Source organism: Lacerta agilis, chromosome 4 (genome assembly GCF_009819535.1).
Source record: "Lacerta agilis isolate rLacAgi1 chromosome 4, rLacAgi1.pri, whole genome shotgun sequence".
NCBI lineage: Eukaryota > Metazoa > Chordata > Lepidosauria > Squamata > Lacertidae > Lacerta > Lacerta agilis.
This window is the reverse complement of record NC_046315.1, coordinates 55,457,769-55,477,833: the sequence shown is the minus strand read 5'-3', so window position 1 is coordinate 55,477,833 and position 20,065 is coordinate 55,457,769. Positions and strand designations below refer to the sequence as shown.

The window sequence follows — 20,065 nt, the reverse complement described above, 5'->3', positions numbered from 1 at the left end:
TACTTCTGAGGAAATAGACCCCTAAATTTGTGTAGAATGTTGATCCTGGAATTTATTCACTCATATAATCTCTTCACTTAATTATCATTCTCCCAAAACATTTGGAGGCAATGGAAATGTTCAATCAACTACTTTTCTCCCACTGTGCAATGAATTTTGCTTTGCCACTGTGGTGAGATCAACATAGTAGTTGATTTTATAAAAAAAGAAAATGTCGTGGCAATGCACTGGGCTCCACCAGACCACTTTTAAAAAACAAAAATAATAATAACAACAGCAGCCCACTTTGTACTGGCCTCAGAAATACATGTTGGACCCTTTTGCAATACAGTATAAGGTTTCATAGGAGAAATACATGGGATAATTGAGAATTGCATTAATCACTACCTGGCAAGAGTAAAATGATCGTGCAAATGCACACAAATCTGCCAATTCTTATTAGATTCACAGATCGATTTTCAGTTTTTCACCAGAAGTCCCCTTTTAAATGTGCAGAGCCCAACTGCAGTCGCTGATGTCAAGAGAGCACAGAAGCCAAACAACTTGAGGAGTCCAGGTACAGAAGGCAAGTTCCTTTCCCAAAAGGTGGTAGTGATTGGCAGGGCTGGGACATCCTGGATGAAAGAACATTCACTATTAGTATAAGGCAAATGTGATGTTCTTCTTAGGTGGCAATCTTAGTCACATCCATTTGGGTATAACTAAGAGCCACGGAATTATGCAGGACTTGCCTGTGACAAAACATGCACAGGTTTCACTGTTAGTTACAGATCCTCTATAAAGCATGTCACAAAATGGTTGATAAAATTAATAATAATGCAGCACTATTTCACCTTAAAGGAAGAACTGCAAACTTACGAGTGATTCTGGTTCTGACTTCCAAATTTCTGCTTCAGAAATCTTCCCCATTGAGTGCAATATCTAAAAATGAAGATAACATTTACATGGCTTCCTTTTATTTCCAAATACCTTGGTAAAGGCTTCCCAAAAATTATACACTGAATGCATGTCAAGGTTTCAGATCTTTCTGAAATGAGTGGGAGGTGCACAAATTCACACATAATGCAAATTTATCAGAAAGGTCCAAGATTTAAGGGCATATCAAAACAAGCTAGGCAAAATGTTGCCCCCACAGATGCAGCCGTGGGAATAAATCCTGCACCTGCAAACCAAGTAAAGTTGGAAATGGCTTTAAAATGGACTATTTCCTGAGAATAGTCCAAAACACTGCAGACCTGCCCAAATCCCCAATGTCCAATTTCAAGCTCTCTTTCCAATTTTAAAATGTATTGCATTCTTTTAAACACAGTTACAGAGTATGTGTTCAGCAGTCCGTAGCCATCAGATATTCAGCTGGTGAGACAGGGCCTGTTCAGTTGTGGCACCCATGTTTTGCAACCCTCTCTCAAGGGAGGCTCCGCTTTATTAGAATTCCAGTCCAATTTTCTTTCTTTTGTCACATTTTGGGGTTCATTTGACCACCACTACCCTTCCTTGTGTGATTTTATGTACTGACTTTCCCGTTTTGGTGGCTTGCTTGTTTTTGTTGATTATTTGTTTTTAATGGGTGTCTCGTAAATTGCTTGGCCAAATCGTGGAATACAAATGTTTTCAACAACAAATACAATTGCCCTTTATTCAAACATATTAGCAGTGCAATCCTATATGCCCATATGGACTCAATGGGGCTTACTCCTAGATCAATGAGTATAGGATTGCAGCCTCACAAGGCCTTGTTACGCAGGACTCACTGTACCTCTCTGACTGCTCTCTCTCCAGCCTGCACTGCACCTTCCATGTAGCCGCTCCATTCTGAAGCCGTCTCGGTGCCTGCAAAGAAGATTCTCCCAACTGGCTCACGAATTACCCTTTAAAAGAGGCACAGAATTTGGAAAGCATGAGGGACCCATTTGTCCAATCGTAAGTCATACAAGAGCATTCCTCATAGCATTCTACCACATCAGCATTGCAGCCTATGGCAGATTGCTTCTAGCCCCCTTTTCCAACTTTATGAAATCCCTTCTGAGGAGAGGAAAGGTGACTAGAATTGAGTAACAGTCTTATAATACAGAAAGTTTTCAAGGCACAGAAATCTGAGTTCACATACAGAGCACCCTTGTTGGGCAAAGGCATTGAATTCCAACATTAATTACGTAATTTGTTAGCTTACTACTTTGATTTATTAAAGACATATTATAAACTCAAGAGTTGTAACTGAATGTTAATCAGAGCTGTTATACACAGTATGCAAGGATGCTCAGGGCTGATGGCACTGATATAAGTAGCAACATAAAACCTTTGCTTCAGATAATATACTTAAGATATTTCCAAATAATAAATGCTTTATCTTGAGTGAGGAAGTTACTTTTACTGAACACCTGCAAACTCTCACCAACACTGAGATGTTCTAATACTCCTTTAATTAAGGCTGCACACTTTCCTGGGATCTCTTGCATAGGACTGAGCTGTTTGGAGCTAATTAACTCATTAAAGGCATGGTTGCCAATCAACAACAAAACATGAATATGTTTACAGTTTTTATTAACTGCTGAAACAAATGCAACCCTCCTGCCAGTCATCACGTAATCACAAGCTAGGGAATTGTGTTTCAGGTGTTATCATCTCCTCAGGTTTCTTTCTGTAATGAAACATCCTTGCTCATTGTTAACATACCTTCCAAATTGAGTCATTATCCCTGGTGGGAAATAGGCTGTATAGCACCCCCCAGAATACTGTTCTTCACACCAGTTCTTCTCTTCATAGTGCACTGGCTAGAACGGCAGAGTTAACAGGGTTAAAAGTAACAGAGGAAGCTTAAAAAACAAAAACAATAGAAAGCTTATTTCAGAGATCTGTGAGGAGTACCCAGTGATTTCTCTTGTCACTTTAAAATCTACTCATCTATTTACAGATAAAGCCACTCCAATTTTAAAATACAGGTCAGGTAGCACATTTAAAAGTGTAGGTAAAACTACTTTAAAAGAGAAAAGAAAATGAGTAACACACATAAACTTTAATCACTCTCTGCCCCACCATTTTCTTAAAGGTTCCTTAGAAATGTATAAAAATAAGGTCCAAAAAAATATAGCAAGTGCTTGCTCTTCTCAGTCCATCTTTGAAAAAATTGAAATGCAAAATACATCTTTGAAAACCCTCACGTGGTTGACTGAGATCTACATAATGTGAAATATTCCCAAATAGCAAAACACTCAAAGTCAACTTACTGGTTTTCTGAGGTCATGGATTGTGTGTCCAACTTCACAGACCATGACCTCAGAAAACTCATCCAAGATGACTAGTCTTATAAATCTTCCAAAAGATGTCCAAGCACTGTCCTGGGGCCCCAGAGGAAGATTTGGTGCCAGAGTATTGTCATACAAAAAAATTACTAGGATTCATCTGCTAAAGGAGGAGAATGCATGGAGCCCTGCTAGCTGTACTATCAGGGCTAATCATTAATAATAATAATAATAATAATAATAATAATAATAATAATAATAAATGTATATTATCATCTTACATGCAAGGCTTCCTGTGACCCCAACACCTTTGCATAGAGCTCACAGATCCTTCTTTTCCTATAGCAGAAATACAAGAAAATACATATTGCTCAGCTTACGTTTCTGAAACAAACTATAGTTTGCTCTGAATCTGGATTTTATCACCTCGGTTTTTAAGATTTATATTTACAGGGATTGGTGCAATGCATTCTAAAGGCAGCAGCAGCAGCAATCTAGGCTGCTGGCCTTCTGAGTGAGACTGCAACCTGGGGCAGCTTACTGGAGTGTCACAAACAGGCAGCAAACATTATTGTTGCATTTTTAACGTGAGGGAGGGGAAAGTGGTGCTTATGGGATTTTCTGCCTTGGCCAGCCTTGGAGACTCTGCCTTTTCTGCTCTTCCTCAGGCAGCAAAATTTCTCTGGATGGCGCTGATGAGTAGCCACATGTGCAAACAGATCCTATGTGTGCAGTCTGAATAGCTGGGCCTGTATGCATGGAACTCTTCCTTTAAAAAGCTAATACAAAGCTTTGACAATTGCCTGTTCATAGGAGGATACAAGCAAATGGAAACGACCCCCTCTCATTTCCCCACCCAATGGCTGATCAGTGGGATTCTCACATTTTAAGAAATGCATTACAGGCTGCTTTGCGTCACAAGAGTTGTATCGCATCCCCCTGTGCTTGCTATGAGCCAGTTTCACAACTGACTCCCATAAACTGATTGGGCGCATACTGAAATTGCACAAAGGCACAGTGTGGAATCCATGCATGAAAATAAGCTTCGATGCATCACTGGTGGGCCTTCTGGACATGTTCCCACATACACAAAGGCTGTTGCAGGAGGAGCTCCCCCAGGGCCGTCTCATCCATAGGGGCTAGTGGCGCAGCGCGCCAGGGCACCGTCCCCCCCAGGGGTGCCCAGCGAGCCCGTCGGCATACCGGGCGCCCCCTCCCCAACCCGCCCCCACCCCCACGGGTGGCCGCCCTCGCCTCCCGTCCCGGGAGCACTGGAAGGGCACACAGAGCCCCGCACTGCTCCAGCACCATGCCCCTCATCCACCGCTTGCCCACCCCCCCTCCCGAGGGGCGGCAAGCGTGGGAGGTGGCAGAGAGGCGGCATGCTGGGGGTGCCAGGGGGATCGCTGCGCCATGGCGGCCGATCTCCCTAAGACGGCCCTGAGCTCCCCCCTCCCCCCCCCCCATGGATGCATAGTGCTCATCATCTGTTGCAAGAGCAAAGCAGCCTCCAGGCCCACCCTCTCGCACTATGTAGTCATAGATGTCATGACCGTGTATTTCATATATCAATTTCTGGATTGGGGAGTTGTAGTAACTACGCACCAAATGAAATACAGTGGAACCCCGGGTTACGCATGCAATCTGTTCCGGGTCGCCATGTGTAACGCGGGCGTGCGTATCCTGAATGCACGGAAAAAACCCAAAACCAGAAGTAGTGCAATTTGAGTGCTTCTGCGCATGCGCGAAGTGCGCAGAAGTGTTCTGCGCATCTGGGGGTCGCACACGGGTAGCGCGTGCTCCGGAAACGCTTCTGGGTTGCAGCCGTTCTTAACTCGAACGTCCGCAACCCGGGGTGTGTGTAATCCGGGGTTCGACTGTACTTTAAACTTAGCAAATACAAAACAGCACTCATTTGGAGACCATCAAAACCATCAAAAACATCATTACTTTCTTGACTCCATTTTATCGTAGGAGTCAGAACCTATATGAAATATATTTGCAGCTGAATCATTTATTTGTTTATTTACAAAGAATATTTGTATGCTGCCAGCTCATGTAAAAGATGTAAAGCAGTGCACAATATATACAAGCACAACAAAACACAAAACAATACCCCCCCCCAAAAAAAATTAATAAAATGAATGGCTTGTCAAGAAAGTTTAAACAGCTGCATAGACCTGTTAGTGCATAAAGGTCTTTGCTGCTGAGCTTTACATGGGGCAACAACTGGGACTAAGGAGGAGGAACTTGACTGACAGGGCAACCACCTAGTCTGGCTGTAAGTAAGAAAGAAGAGAGGCGAGGGTTGGTTGAGGCTGGTGGAACAGTGCTCCACTTGCCCTAGTGGGTCAGCCTCCACTGATTCTACCGCCATATGAATGAATGAATTTATTATTTCGGTCACAGACCAGTTCCAGCTCACATACAAAATCAGGGAAGTCCATATGGGAATGGAAAGAAAGGAACATCTTGAGCTGCCAGAAACAAAATCCGGAGGTTTATTGTTCATACCTTTCCTCCGCGGTGAGGTGAGTCAATTTTCTGCATTTCCGAGCAAGGATAAAACTAAAATACAACAATATAGAACAGACTCTTACTTCTATCATCATAATAGTATCAATAATAATTATAGTTTAGATGAAGACCATATGATGCCGGTGGTTCTCAATCATGTCATAAAGTCCTTTTTCAAGACTTATGCAGACTCTGTCAGGTAGCATCTTTCCACGCGATGTGACAACGCAGAAACACCAGCCATCTCACTTTGTCTCTCCTTCCATGACATTGTGGAAAAGGGGAAGCATGGATTTTTCTGATGGAAGCACCCAAGGGCACTTGACACCTGGTTGGCACAGTTTATGCACTGTACACACAGGAAACAAGAAACTCCACACTTGCCTGTTACCAAAAAATGTGTGAAAGAATGAGGGAGCCATTCTTTCTCTTCCCGTACTTCTACATAACATATGAAAAGGTATGCAGGTTATAAACTAAATAGGTGCAAACTCAAATATATTAGACTGAGACAAGAATTCTTCACAGACAGCTTTTTAAACCTCCACAGGACATATAAAGCCAATGCCCTGTATTATGGTTGCTTTTCCGTAAAGAATGATGTTCCAACTGTATGGTATAGTTGCTCAAGTCAAGCATGTATGGTACATGCTTAAGTCAAGACACAAAATATACTCTCTTCACATTTCATTTCTGATTCTCTTCCTCACTTAAAAGACTCAGAAGGCGGCTTTTCAGTATTCCTTACCCAATTATTGCTGGAAAACTTCCATCAGGTTTAGTGTCATCTAGTGTCAAACCAATAGCTGCATCCTCATCTTCAATTATCATGGTGCCACAATAATCTGAAATGGGAGTGAAAAGTGAAATCCATGTATCAGTAATCCAGGTAGTTCTAACAACTATGTCACTCTCATGCTTCTAAATAATATATCTTAACAACATCTTTTGACAACAGGGACACCACAGGAACATTAAATTTAATGCAATGTATATGCAGCAATTTAAAAGTCACAACACACAGCAATTCAAAGTGGTTGGGAGAAAATGCATAGTGAAAGGGCCTTTGGAAAGCCCTCCTAGTATGTCCCAGGAAGAATTATTCCTGCCTAGACTAATGTCCCCGTGATCACTTAACAGTGGATATTTTCTTTTTGTATTTTAGTTATTATTGCACTTATTACACTTTCCTCCAATGAGCTCAAGGTGGCATGTGTGGTTCTGCCCCTGTCCATTTCATCTTCACAACAACCCTGTGACATAGACCAGGCTGAGTGACAGCAACTGGTTTGAGGGTACCCAGTCAGCTTCTTGGCTGAGTGGTCCAGCATTCCAACCACTGTACCAAATTGGCCTTCCGGGAGATGCCAAGAGTTGAGCCCTAAGAGTGTCCTGAACAGCCATGCACCACCATTATGTTTGGATTTCTAGAAGTTTCTGAGATTCCTATGTTGTACTCTGCAACTCTGTGAGGTAACAGCAGGCTTTTTTAAAAAAGAAAGAAAGAAATGGATAGTCTTTGGGTGGCTGCCAGATTCTGGGTTGCCATGGTAATTCTTCAGGCACAGAGAATATCGACAACTCTTTGCATAAGATCTTGCTCTCCATAGCGCACCACATTAATCATAAAGATAAAAGACGTAAGCCCATCTTCAAAGCACCTTCTCCAGGGAGGGTCCAGTATCTTTTCAGCACTATTTGCTCAGGCCTTTTAGACTCCCTTTAACATGCTGTCTAAGTAAGGGTTATTTTGCTGCCTTTGGTTTTAATATGCATTGTCTCTTCATGGCTGTTCCACCATCTTAACGTTACTGTTTGCTTTAATTGTTAGCTTTAATTGTTTGCTTTTAATTATTAGAATTGTTAAGTCACTTTGGGATTCAAGAACACACACACTTTATGCATCTATTTCAATATGTGGGTTGGATCCAGACTTCACCCATGCTGCTGGAAGGGAATGGTGGTGGAAGAAAACTTCCTCCACTTCCTCCCTTCCCCTGAAGTCCCCAGAGGATTGGGGGGACCCTTTGGAACAGCATGGGAGGCAGGGGAATAATAATAATAATAATAATAATAATAATAATAATAATAATAATAATAATAATATCACCTCCCTCCCCACCATGAGCAGAATCTGTCTGCTGGATCAAAAACCTCCAGTGAAGGAACCACAGACAGCAAGATTGTGCTTGTCTAGAATCATAGAATCATAGAGTTGGAAGAGACCACAAGGGCCATCCAGTCCAACCCCCTGCCAAGCAGGAAACACCATCAAAGCATTCCTGACAGATGGCTGTCAAGCCTCTGCTTAAAGACCTCCAAAGAAGGAGACTCCACCACACTCCTTGGTAGCAAATTCCACTGCCGAACAGCTCTCACTGTCAGGAAGTTCTTCCCAATGTTTAGGTCTAGCTCTCCATCTATGTGTCTGTCTCTCTAAGATGATGCTGAAGAAGATAGCATGAGAACAATATGTGAGGAAAAGTACAGGTAGACTTTAGGGCAATTCTGCACATGCCCCTTCCCTTCAATCCGCATGAAATACCTTTTTCCCTCCAGAATGCTTCCTTGTAGTATACTATGCATTTGATGACTGATCCCATAGGAACCCGGCTGATCAACTGATTCCTCATTGAAGGCAACTGTGGGTTAAAGTGAATCTTCATACAAAGTGCTGGAGGGATGGCACTAATAACATACCGGGCCTTGAAAAGAAATGCAAAGGAAAATCAGCTCTATCTTCACAGGATACTTGAAACTGCTTGTGTTACTATAGGAGACTTCCGGTTACATTTCAATGAAAATTTGACTCACAAAATAGGATACAAATTTCTCATCAAGTTCCAGGTCACAGAAATTTAAAGTGACAAGGAATTTTTCCAATGATGACAGAAATGGACCTTTGAATTTTTTCCCAAATGGCTGAATAAATTGTTGAAAAGGCTCTTTGCAACACAAAGAACACAGGGTTAGTTTTAGATACCATTTAGATCCCCAGGTGTCTCCTGGGAAAACATAAAGAATAGCAGCTACAAGGAAGGAGTACAGTCACAAGAGTCAAGAGAAATGATTTAAAGTAAGAAAAGTAAGAAAGCACAATAGCGTAAACTCATTAAGGAACTTGCAATCAATATGCATTTAAGCTTTACACATTAATAATTTTTCTTTAAAAAAAATTAAGAGGACAGAAAGGGGGTAAAAAGGGGGCAGTTTTCCAGAAGAAATACTTTGGGATTCCTGCTTGCTATTGAACCTAGTGCGTTTTGACTATACAGTACACAATTTGGGTTTTATGCACTATTCCCAGAATGTAACTCCCACATGAATTGCCTGTACCAAATCAATTATTGCATTGAGATATGGCAATCAAGCCATGGCTTACACACACTCTTCTACCCTTCCCTGCTTCTTCAGGGTATGAAGGGAGATTAAATCTTTAATTCCTGGTTTGCAGCAACCTGCTCACAATTTTGTTGTCCAAACCTGGCAAACCATGGTTTGTGGAAACTCTGTTTGCTTCTAAACCACAATCCCAAACCATAATTTGACCTGTGCTTGAGATCTGATTTGTGGGTAAACTATGAGGAAGGAATGAGGAAGGAAAGTTTATCATCTCTTCTCTCACAAACAGAGGAAGGAGAGGGGGAGAAAGTGTACAGGCCCAAGGCATAATTTGTTCATGTTTGTAACAGCAAACGGTGAATATTTAACACAGTCCATTGAACACAGTCATTTGAACATTTTTGTTTGTTGGGATTCTTCGCCCAACTAACAAATGTCCTTTATATCCTCTTCTCCTTATATGATGAAAAGAGAATCCTTGTATATATTAGAACTGTGAGCTTTTAAATCACCTCGTATTTTTCATGATCCAGTGTCTCCACAATGACACTTTCACCAGTCTGATCAATGGAGGTAACAGGCTTCTCTAGTTTAACCAGCTCTCCTAGATATTCCATGATCTTCTCACAAATTTGGCCAGAACCTCCAACGAATTTCCTCTCCTGGAAGATAGAAAAAACACACAACAGACCAAATTGGTGGCTCAAAATGATACCCAGATGGAACAGATGAACCACAATAGAATCCCATTCATATTAATATTTTTCTTCTGTCTGGGCTACACACACCCAGCACTTTCACATGTTGAGCATGAAGGTCTAAAGGTGGCTTCTAGCCATGTTTGGAAGCCTCTGTGCAGCTAAGAATCCTGTTATCGGGGCTTTCAAGCTAGAAGAGGCTACTAAGCACATTCAGCCCCCTTCAGACCATCCAAATAAAAACACGAATGTCAGAGATGGTATAGCCAGTGCATGGAGAACATGGGAGGGCAGATTCTGCCCTCGGGAGCCATTCAACCCTCACTCAATCAAGTCATTGCCATAATGGTTGAACACAAATAACCGGGGAAGGGGGGGTTCTAGTTCACTATACCTGGCCTCCATTGGTTGTTGAAAATATCCTGGATGTCCCACCGCACTGTTTAACATACCACAGGAACCACAGAGCGGAGACCTCATGGGGCTCAGAGGTAACATCGACATTGACAAACAGAGTAGCAAACCGCCTGGCAGCACTGCACACAAATCCAAAAAAAGAGAGGAATAATTTTGAGTCTGGGCTCTTCATTACAAGTGTGGAGATGCAGGATTCTTGTTGGACAGCTCTTACTGCATGCACAGGGAGGGGTGGCTAATATCTCCATTCTCCCTTTTCATGTAACGGGAGGGGGGGATCTCAGTTCCAATCATGGTGGGAGGGTGAGATTAATCTTCCCTCTTCTGAGATGCCTTCCCAGTAAGAACTGGCCTACACCCATTTCTGCTGAGTATTTGAAGAAAAACAAGATATGCCACTATCTCCAGAGCACATCATGAGATGACAGCAAATGGTTAGTTAATTTATAGGGAGGGGGAAAGGTGCTTTTCCTGCCACAGGTGCCGAAATAACTTTACCAGGCTTGGGTATTAATCACTTTAACATGGGAAGGGGGAACGCTCCACTTTGGCAGTCCTAAGTTCAACAGCTACTGAATGGCTGTGTGTGTGTGTGCGTGCGCATACATGTACATGTATACATACATTATGTATATGTGTGTGTGTATATGCACACCCACACCACAATGGACTGCAGCTAAAGATTTCAGTCATAGCTATAAATGCCTTGTTGAATGGTCCTTTGAACTTTTGATTTACTATTCCACTTGAGACTATCAGATAATTCATGTATTGAAATGATTACTTTTTTATTTTTTAAAAAAAATCCCACAGCTTTATAATTTTAATTCTTTTATAAACCAAGGGAGCCAAGAAAACATCAAATAAGTGAAAACCAATGAGAAAATATTATTCAGGCAATGTTATTTTTTCTGATTAGTTCTTTCCAGAAACCAGCATGTCCCATTTGTTCCTACCTGAAAGAGCACACTGTGCTTAAGGAAAGTGTTGGCCTCCAGGGAAGCCTGACATTTTGATCTTTTTTGTGCATGATTTTGACAGCAGTATTATTTCTAAATGATCAACCACTGAAATAGCAACACTGCAATTGCATGCAATATTTATCACATGTTTTCACATATAAATCTGTTACTGTTCATCACCTTCTTGAGATGCCTCAAACAAACAAGGCAATAAATAAGTGACCCAAAAGGCTGAGAGTTCTTTTCATGATATTTGAAAAGCAAAGGGGTGAATTAAATATTTGCCTGGCATATAGACTAATATTTTGTTATGATAGAACCATAACTGGAAGCAATAGACTAGAGGCGAAAATTTCGCCTTGTTCATATTTTGATAATATTTAGTATTTTAATAAATTAAGAGGAAACAAGGAATGCTCCAGTACTACCATCTTGGCAAAGAATGGGGACAGGATACAAAAATCCCCCTTAATGTTATAACCACTGTAACCACCAGTGATCTGGACACAGAGTCAGAGGCTACAAGGGCACCAGATGGGGAGTCAGCGGAGGGCTCAGAGCTGATTGCTGAAGATAGGGAGACCATTGCACCTGGGGTGGTTGGACAGGAACCCCCAGACGAACTTCCCTATAGGACTCTCATGGGCACCTTCCCCTGACCCTGAAGCACCAGCTGCCTCCCAGTGCACATCACCAGTCCAGCAGCACAGGCAATGCACCAGGAGGGAGGCTATGGAACAGGTGGGAAGTGGGTTGGGTCTTTAAATCAGTAAAGCTCACTCAAGGGAGCGGAACCTGGAGGAAGCAGTCTGGAAACAGAGGCATAAAAGACCCCAATCCACTCCCAACCTTTGTTGGAGCAAGTTGCTCACTTGGAGCTGTCCATGGTCCAGTTTTGATCTGCCTTGCCTCCTTCTCCATGGAATCTGACATCAGACCAAAACAGGGCACATAAGTAGTGCACAGTCCTGGTTTCTTTCAACCTACTATTTCTGGCACAATGTTGGAAGACCCTCCCAAATCTCCCCCATGTCCAAATATTTGTTCAATATTTCAGAAGTGGGTCATCAGAAGCACCTCTGAGCACACCATGCATTGCATGCAGCTCTGTGGATTTTGTCCTAAATAACAGCAGTCTTCAATCCTAAGTAGGTTATTGGTACAACACATGCTTTCAATCTGTGGCATGCTTACAATCCTGGGAATATCCAGGTAAGGCTAGAACCCTAGAGAGCTGTTGCCAATCAACATAGACCAGGAGTAGCCAACGTTGTGTCCTCCCAATGCTGTTAGACTATAACTCCCAACAGCCACAACAAAGATGATCCCAATGATCAGGGACAATGGGAGTTGCAATTCAGCAACACGTTTGGCTGGATTGGCTATCCCTGGGGTAGACAATCCTGAGCTTGATGGACCAGTGATATAAACAGCTTCCCATGTTCCTTTGACTTCTTGCTCTTATGTTCCAATCCATCCAGAACTGGTGCTGTGCCAAAGTATTTCTCCAGAGTTTTATTTCCCTGTGAAAAGAGTCATTTTTTCCTGCCTCATTCTCAGGGCTCTTCAGCATTTCTGTGGGTGTAGCATTTTGAGCTTGCCTTATAGTCTAATAGAGTAGTTGTGTGTACATCTTTCCAGAAAACATTTATTCACCACTGTGCAGCCTCCCTGCCTGCCCCTGATTCCTCATCTGAAAAGCCCCATGGAATGAGTTATCTTATGATGTGTTCCCCAAGGTTTTAATTGAAGCATGGGTACCTGGGCAGGCTGCAGAGTGCAGACTACTGGTGAGATGATTTGTAGAATAAAAGAAAGGACACTCAAGCCCACCCATTGGCCACCTTGAAAGCAAGGTAAGCACAACAAAAACCTGTACCCTATCCATGAAAATTTCACCAAAATCTTCTCTCGGTTTTGATTATTTTTGAATGCAATTTCTTAACACTTGATAGAGAATGTTCAAAAAGTGAGAGAGAAAATTAGCACAGCACTCATTTAGAACATCAGTGCACACATGCCATGGTAGAGACTGCATGCACGAACTCCATGTCTCTAGAAGGTTTAACTTCCATGCCTTTAGAATTAAGTATACAGGGAAATGGATGGCTCCTTCTATTTAATTTGTATGTAGTATGGCCCTTGTGTGATTCATCATTTGAAATATGTAAAGTTTATAGGAAATTATCAAACACACATAGCTTTCTGGCTGCATTAGAGCTTGCCAGACCTAACAAGGCACCCAATATATGTCATGCATCTCATTCCAGCATGCAATGCCATATAAAGGCAAATTTGTTCAATTTGTCAACAGAATGGAAGAAAAATGGAGATTACCCTTCAGCTCCATTGCATCCTAGAGAAGGGAAGCCATTTCAAAAAACATAAATCTTGATCACAAAGGCAGATCAAATGCATAGAAGTACATGAAACATGCACATCGATAGGTTTCTAATAAGAGAGAGAGAAATGAGGTTCACCCAAAGGTCTTTCCTGGGGCTTAATATGAGATAGGACTCAGTATGCGTAGGAACCATTGGTTTTAATTCATTTTATCTAAACCACATTCCCCTGGAAGCTGAAGAAGAGTGGGAGATCTCACAACCCTCCCAGCTGAGCATTATCTTAGAAATGCTCACTGCAAAAACAAAAGTGTTAAGTGCTGGAAACACAAATGCAAAAACAGAAACAGAAAACCAAAAATCCTAACACTAAAGCAGGGGCAGTGAACTGGATCCAGTGGGAGAGCAAGATCCAACCCTCCACAAGCCACTTCAACAGGTTGGCAGGGCCACCCACCTGCCAATTAACAGGTATCATATGACACCAGGTAATTTAAAACTTTCATGAAGAACTGGGAGCACCTACTGGGCCAGATAGGGAGACATGGGCAGACCACCTTAGCTCATGGCTTATAGGCTCCCCACCACTGATGGAATGTTGCTTGTGTGGTGCTGTCACTGAAGAGTTCTTAGAAATGACCTCTGGTAGAAAATGGGACTAACAGATTGACCAGAGTTGCTAAGAGAAAATAAATGAATCAGCTCCCAGATTATTATTGTTTTTAAAAAGGGCTGTGGCTTTCCAGATGTTGCTTAGCCATTGTCCATGCTGGCCAAGGCTGCTTGGAGTTGGTACAAAATCATACTTTGTAAACCATGGGTTGCTTAACCCCGATCTATTTCCCTGTTGCTAGTTTTATGGTGGCAGATAACAGTTTTGTTTCTAGGAGCATTTGAAGTCCTCTGAATTTGAGGGTTTGCAGTTTTCCACTGCTAGTCTGTTTTGTTCATCTTTTTTTTACTGTTGCTAAACTCAGCAGAGCTTACACGAGTAGACATGTGTATGATCACACTGTCAGAGCGATATAGCCACATTTCCACATGCACATTATTTCACTGTATCTCCCAACTGTGAACACAATTCATCATTCGCTATGATAAAGAATAATATTACTGTAGCAAATAGATAGTGTAACTTCTCAACTTAGGATGGAGGTGTTTGCTCTAGGTACTACTACTATTGAGCTTATCAATATGGAATGTATAAAACTGCATCTCACTTTGTCCAGCACACTTTGTCTATCAATTCTTGCATAGTCATTTTGTCCCATTCCTCTGCATGGGGCGCCTTCCATGGCGCTTCATTGGGAATCTAAGAGAGAAAGAGAGTCACATCTCAAGAAAGAAGCCACAGATCTCCTATTTAGAAATCATTCACTCTCTTCACTGGCTCCATTGCTTTCTTCACATGAGCGCCATACTAGTTCACTTCTAGACTACTTAAGACTTTAGAAGCAGAATACTAACAGGATTCTCTAGAAAAATAAACAAAAGAGTTTCATTTATCCATGACACCAAAGAGTTTTTACCTTCTACAAAGCCCTCTGCTTCCCAGTTTAGTAAAAGAAAACAACAACAACAACAACAACAACAACAACAATATTTATTTATTTATTTATTTATTTATTTATTTATTTATTTATTTATACCCCGCCCATCTGGCTGGGTTTCCCCAGCCACTCTGGATGGCTTTCAACCGAATATTAAAAACGATACAGCATCAAACATTAAAAACTTCCCTAAACATGGCTGCCTTCAGTTGTCTTTTAAAGGTAAAATAAAGCCTTTGTGCTTTGGGAATGTATTCTGCCTATCAAACTGCAGTGTTCAGTGTGCTGGACAGATTTTCATTGAAAATTTTAAAATACTATATAGCATATTTTAAATTAATTAAGTCCTGTACTCTTTTTATTGGGTTTCTCACACAATAACCTATTATTATTAAGCCTGCAATGTTATATACCCTTACTTGGGAATTAGTTCAAAATAGCTCATTGAGAGGGTATGGATACAATGCTATGGATAGAATACTGAACTGAGCATTATGTGCATAATGGGCACAGGTAGTCACCTCTGGTGCAGCTGCAAGGAAGAGATAAGAAGCATTGTCTCCAATTTCAGTTGAACATGGCCTGCCCTTATATCCAAAGTGAGATAAATGCTGGTTAGTTTGAACTTTGATTTATCCTAACAAGCCAACTTCCAACCATGTCTTATGGAGCTTGCTTGTTCAGATAAACCATAATTAAAAAACTAACTGCACTTCCTAGTTCAGACCTAACATCAAGCTGTGGTTAGGTGAAATGGAAGAGGACCCTGGAGGAGGAGAGGGGAGATAGGAGCCCATTCATTTATTGATAAACGTGAAGACTCATTCTGGGTTTTTGTTTTTTGTTTTGGAATAAGCCATTTAGAACTATGAAATGGATTGGCTTTTATTTGTCTTGCTTTATTTGCTCATTTTTGGAATTAATTCTTATGCTATTTATAGCCTATATATTTATTTAGTCCTGCATAGTTCAATGAGACCTACAAACAAATTAGATTGCATAGGATTACAGTATTTATTGTTTGTTAATTTTTATTGTATAAATTTATATACCACATAACTGTTTTTATTACAAAAACCCCTCAAAGTGGTTATCTTGATTATTTTTTTATCTTGAAATTAGATTTGTACAGCTATGTCTGCTTCCCTGTAAGTTACCTGACCACTTCTAGATAGCAGAAAAATACCAACCCAGCAGTGCAGGAAAGGGGTCAAAGGAAAATTTGTAGTGCGAAGGGGTGTGTGAGAGAAAATAGTGTATTCGGGAACAGGATGGGGGGCTTATGGGCACTGAAGTTCAAATGAAAGGCTTCTGATAGATGTCACCAGTATGGACAATAAGCTGGAGTTTACCTCCTTCCCCATTTCATCCATTGTCCTCCACAAATTGTTGTAATCCAAATAGGCAATGGGATTCCACATTGGAGGGAAAGGGCCTTTGAATGGATAAGATTTGCCCTGCAAAACAGAAGTAAGAAAAAAAAACACTCAAATCCATTTGCTTATTTTCCTCTGTTTTGATTGAAAAAAGGATGCAATTCAATACAGAAGATCCATTTTAGAGAACAGATCTCTCAAATGAATATACAAAACAAGTCCTTGAGACTGCCATTAAAAAACAACACACATTCTGTCCAAGTTGACGCAAATAACTCTTCTTTGAATCATACATGTAGGCAGCCAACCAGGGCAGGAGCACCTCATTCACCTTTTTTGGCACTTGCAGCTGACATTGGAAGAGGAGGGGAAAGTCCTCCATTACTCCTCAATTGTCCTTCTTGAACCTCCTGCAGACCATCTTTGGATGAGCTTTTTAAATGGCAATGGTAGGTGCAGCTCAGACTTGTATCACACTAGCCAAGCAGTTTCCTAAGATGGAAAACTTTGAGCCAATCCATACCTTATACCTTAAAGGCCTTTGGGGGAAGGGTCATAGCTGCATGGTACAGCATCTGTTTTGCATGCAGAAGGTCCCAGGCTCAATCCCCAGTGTCTCCAGGTAGGGCTGGGAGGGGCCTCTGAAATCTCAAAGAGTTGTTGTCAACAATACTTAACTAGATAGACTTCACTTGGTAGAAGGAAGCTTCCTATGCTCCAAACCAACTTATTTACATATCCCCCAAACTTCCTTTTAACATATAGATCAGCAACACTCTGTCTGTGGCAAAGGTGAAGGAGGGAGGTCTGTCTCTCTGACAGCCCTTGGGAAAGATCCAAGGACTTCCAACTGCTGGCACTGCTGCTGGTGAATGCAGGATGGATTGAGACCTTTGGGCAGGGGGTGAGCCAGGAATTCTTCTCCGGTTTAGATTCTAAATCTGAAGCAGAATAATTCAGGAACTCTTAACACACATCAGTGAGCTTTGCTGATAGCCCCATTTATTAGTTTAGAATATTCAGGGCATACATATAAAGGACATAGAAATAGACACATTGGCCAAAATCTGTACTATAAATCACTGCAAAAGGATTTAGGCTAGGTTGGTCTCCTTGTTTCCATCAAAACAGCCAAACTGCCACCCGCTTTTGTCTTAATTGGATTGTAGATTATGCTGCTTGTGTGTGTGTGTAATATCAAATTTTAATAAGTATTTGATTAAGTGTCCAGTTAAACTGGCAAATTAATTGAAATGAAATGCTACACAAGCAAGATAATATGATTTAGAATGTTAATAGATTGATCACAACAGGAATCATTTGATAGGAGAGATTTTGTGGATCAGTGTTATGTCTCATTTTATTTAGTGTCTTTAACAATAATCTTTGGTGAAAGGTAGCCAGCATATGTAAAGTGTGCAGCTGTTATAATTCATTGCCTTTCCAGCTATTTCTTTAAGGAAAGCCCCTGAGAGGCTAGAAATATCAACGGTACATACAGCACATAAAAAGCAGATACATTTTTTTATTAGCTTAAAGTCTTTAGAAATTGAATTCAAAGGAAAGTAGTAAAAGCAAAACCATGGAGACAAGGCATACCAAACCTGGCATGCTTGAAAAAGTACACAGTATTGGAAAAAAACAAATCAGATGACCTGAAATAATATGTTCTACTTTACTGGGAAAAATACAAGTTCTTGGGACATCTTACAAGAATTTTATCCATTTGTGGAATGAAAACCACCTTAGATGCCCCTGTGGGTGATCTATTCCCAGAGAGAAATGGGGAGGGGCTGATGAGGTTGAACATCTTAAATTTTTTATTTCATGATGTATGGGTGGACGCGGGTGGCGCTGTGGTCTAAACCACAGAGCCTAGGGCTTGCCGATTAGAAGGTCGGCAGTTCGAATCCCCGCGACAGCGGTGAGCTCCCGTTGTTCGGTCCCAGCTCCTGCCCATCTAGCAGTTCAAAAGCACGTTAAGTGCAAGTAGATAAATAGGTACTGCTCTGGCGGGAAGGTAAACGGCATTTCCATGTGCAGCTCTGGTTTGCCAGAAGTGGCTTAGTCATGCTGGGCACATGACCCAGAAGCTGTCTGCGGATAAACGCTGGCTCCCTTGGCCTATAGAGCGAGATAAGTGCGCAACCCAAGAGTCGTCTGCGACTGGACCCAACAGTCAGGGGTATCTTTACCTTTATGGCTGGATTGGGAATTGGAAACACCATATTGTAGAGGTTCTGAACCTACCTGCAGGAAGGTCCCAGAAAAGTCATACCGATGATCTGCATGCTTCTGTGGGTTTCTAACTTGTCCTACATGCTTTTTTTATATGAAAATGGCTGTGCTATGGGGTTGTCTAGAGATCTGAGGTGAAATGTCATCATGGCACCTAGCTCTGTTGTGCCTTTTCAAAACAGAGCCAGGGAAGGCTCAGTGGATGGAAAAGTGAGTAAGCTGAGATTCAATCCAGTAATGGCTGGTAGTAATTATGGCTATGTACTACCTCTCATATCAGTGTGCCTCTGAATACCTGAATATCAAGTGGGGAAGCTCTTTCTGATATCTGTTTTGCCACTGTGGGGACAGAATGGGGCTCTGGTCGGATCCTGCATAATTCTTTTTATATGCTCTTATTTTCAGCTTTTAGAAAAGGCCTTAGCCCATGTTCCAGTGGCTGGGGGAAACCTGAGAAGGCTGACAACATCTCAAGTCATCTTGACTCTAATATTTATGCTTTAATTAGAACAGGTCTCCAAAGAAAAGTTTGAAAATGAAAAACGAAAGCAATTTCACCCAGTCATTTAAAATCCATTTAAGCTGTTCTACTCCGATCTCTGCACATGGAAATGGCCATTTATTTTGTGGAGCATGTAAAGGATGAGAATAAATCAGAGTATTTAACTCTTACACATGTATCTCCAGCCATAAAAGAGATGCCACAAAATTGAATGTGTTCCAATACAGCAATCACGTACTTTGGGGCTAATTAAGTCTGAATGCTCCAGCTGCTTTGCATATTTTATTCATGAACAAGAAGACGGCAAACAACATTTTAATAAACAGTTCCAGAGCAGGAATGAAAATGAACAAGGCTTGAGAGAGCCTTGCAAAGTTGTAATTCAATGGTTAGAGCCAAGGAAGAAGGTAGGCTATGCACTTTACATAGAGACAGATTTGTGGCTTTGGTTAATATTTTATAGGAACCAAAAGAGGAGACTTAGAGAAAATAATAACCTACCCTCTTAATTAAGAAATATATACATGTTTGCAGATAAGATATTCACCTCTTGAAGAATACAATTTGAACTGATTGAGGTGTTAATCCCCCCCATGGTAAGGTAGGTGGAAGGGTGCAGAAGGCAAAAAACGTATTTTGATTTCAAAAGTCCCCAGACTACCACATGCCCTATTCATATTAATGAAAGTGTATGTAAAATTATATTGCTTTCCTCATCCCACTTCTCTGAGCAGCAAGTAATTGCCTGCATTTGGTTTCCTTTGGAAGAGCCCACTGGTGACTTGTGCCATTTTGTGATGTAGGAATTTACTTACAACTACATAGGTGGAACATAAGGTAAAGGTAAAGGGACCCCTGACCGTTATGTCCAGTCGCAGATGA

The 20,065-nt window shown here is 41.4% G+C and overlaps 1 protein-coding gene across 1 annotated transcript in view; it reads right to left on the bottom strand.

Moving 5' to 3' along the window:
- Window positions 1-321: 321 nt before the first annotated feature.
- Window positions 322-20,065, bottom strand: part of LOC117045767 (amine oxidase [flavin-containing] B-like) — a 37,580-nt gene continuing 17,836 nt past the window's right edge. Inside the window, exons 4-15 of the mRNA XM_033147133.1 lie at window positions 16,420-16,524; window positions 14,738-14,829; window positions 10,191-10,332; window positions 9,611-9,760; window positions 8,302-8,461; window positions 6,505-6,601; window positions 5,754-5,807; window positions 3,521-3,578; window positions 2,674-2,771; window positions 1,757-1,868; window positions 859-921; window positions 322-614 (exon numbers count right to left, since the gene is read on the bottom strand). Coding sequence (XP_033003024.1) covers window positions 459-614; window positions 859-921; window positions 1,757-1,868; window positions 2,674-2,771; window positions 3,521-3,578; window positions 5,754-5,807; window positions 6,505-6,601; window positions 8,302-8,461; window positions 9,611-9,760; window positions 10,191-10,332; window positions 14,738-14,829; window positions 16,420-16,524 — 1,287 coding nt within the window. The 3' untranslated portion in view covers window positions 322-458. The remainder of the gene's footprint in view (window positions 615-858; window positions 922-1,756; window positions 1,869-2,673; window positions 2,772-3,520; window positions 3,579-5,753; window positions 5,808-6,504; window positions 6,602-8,301; window positions 8,462-9,610; window positions 9,761-10,190; window positions 10,333-14,737; window positions 14,830-16,419; window positions 16,525-20,065) is intronic.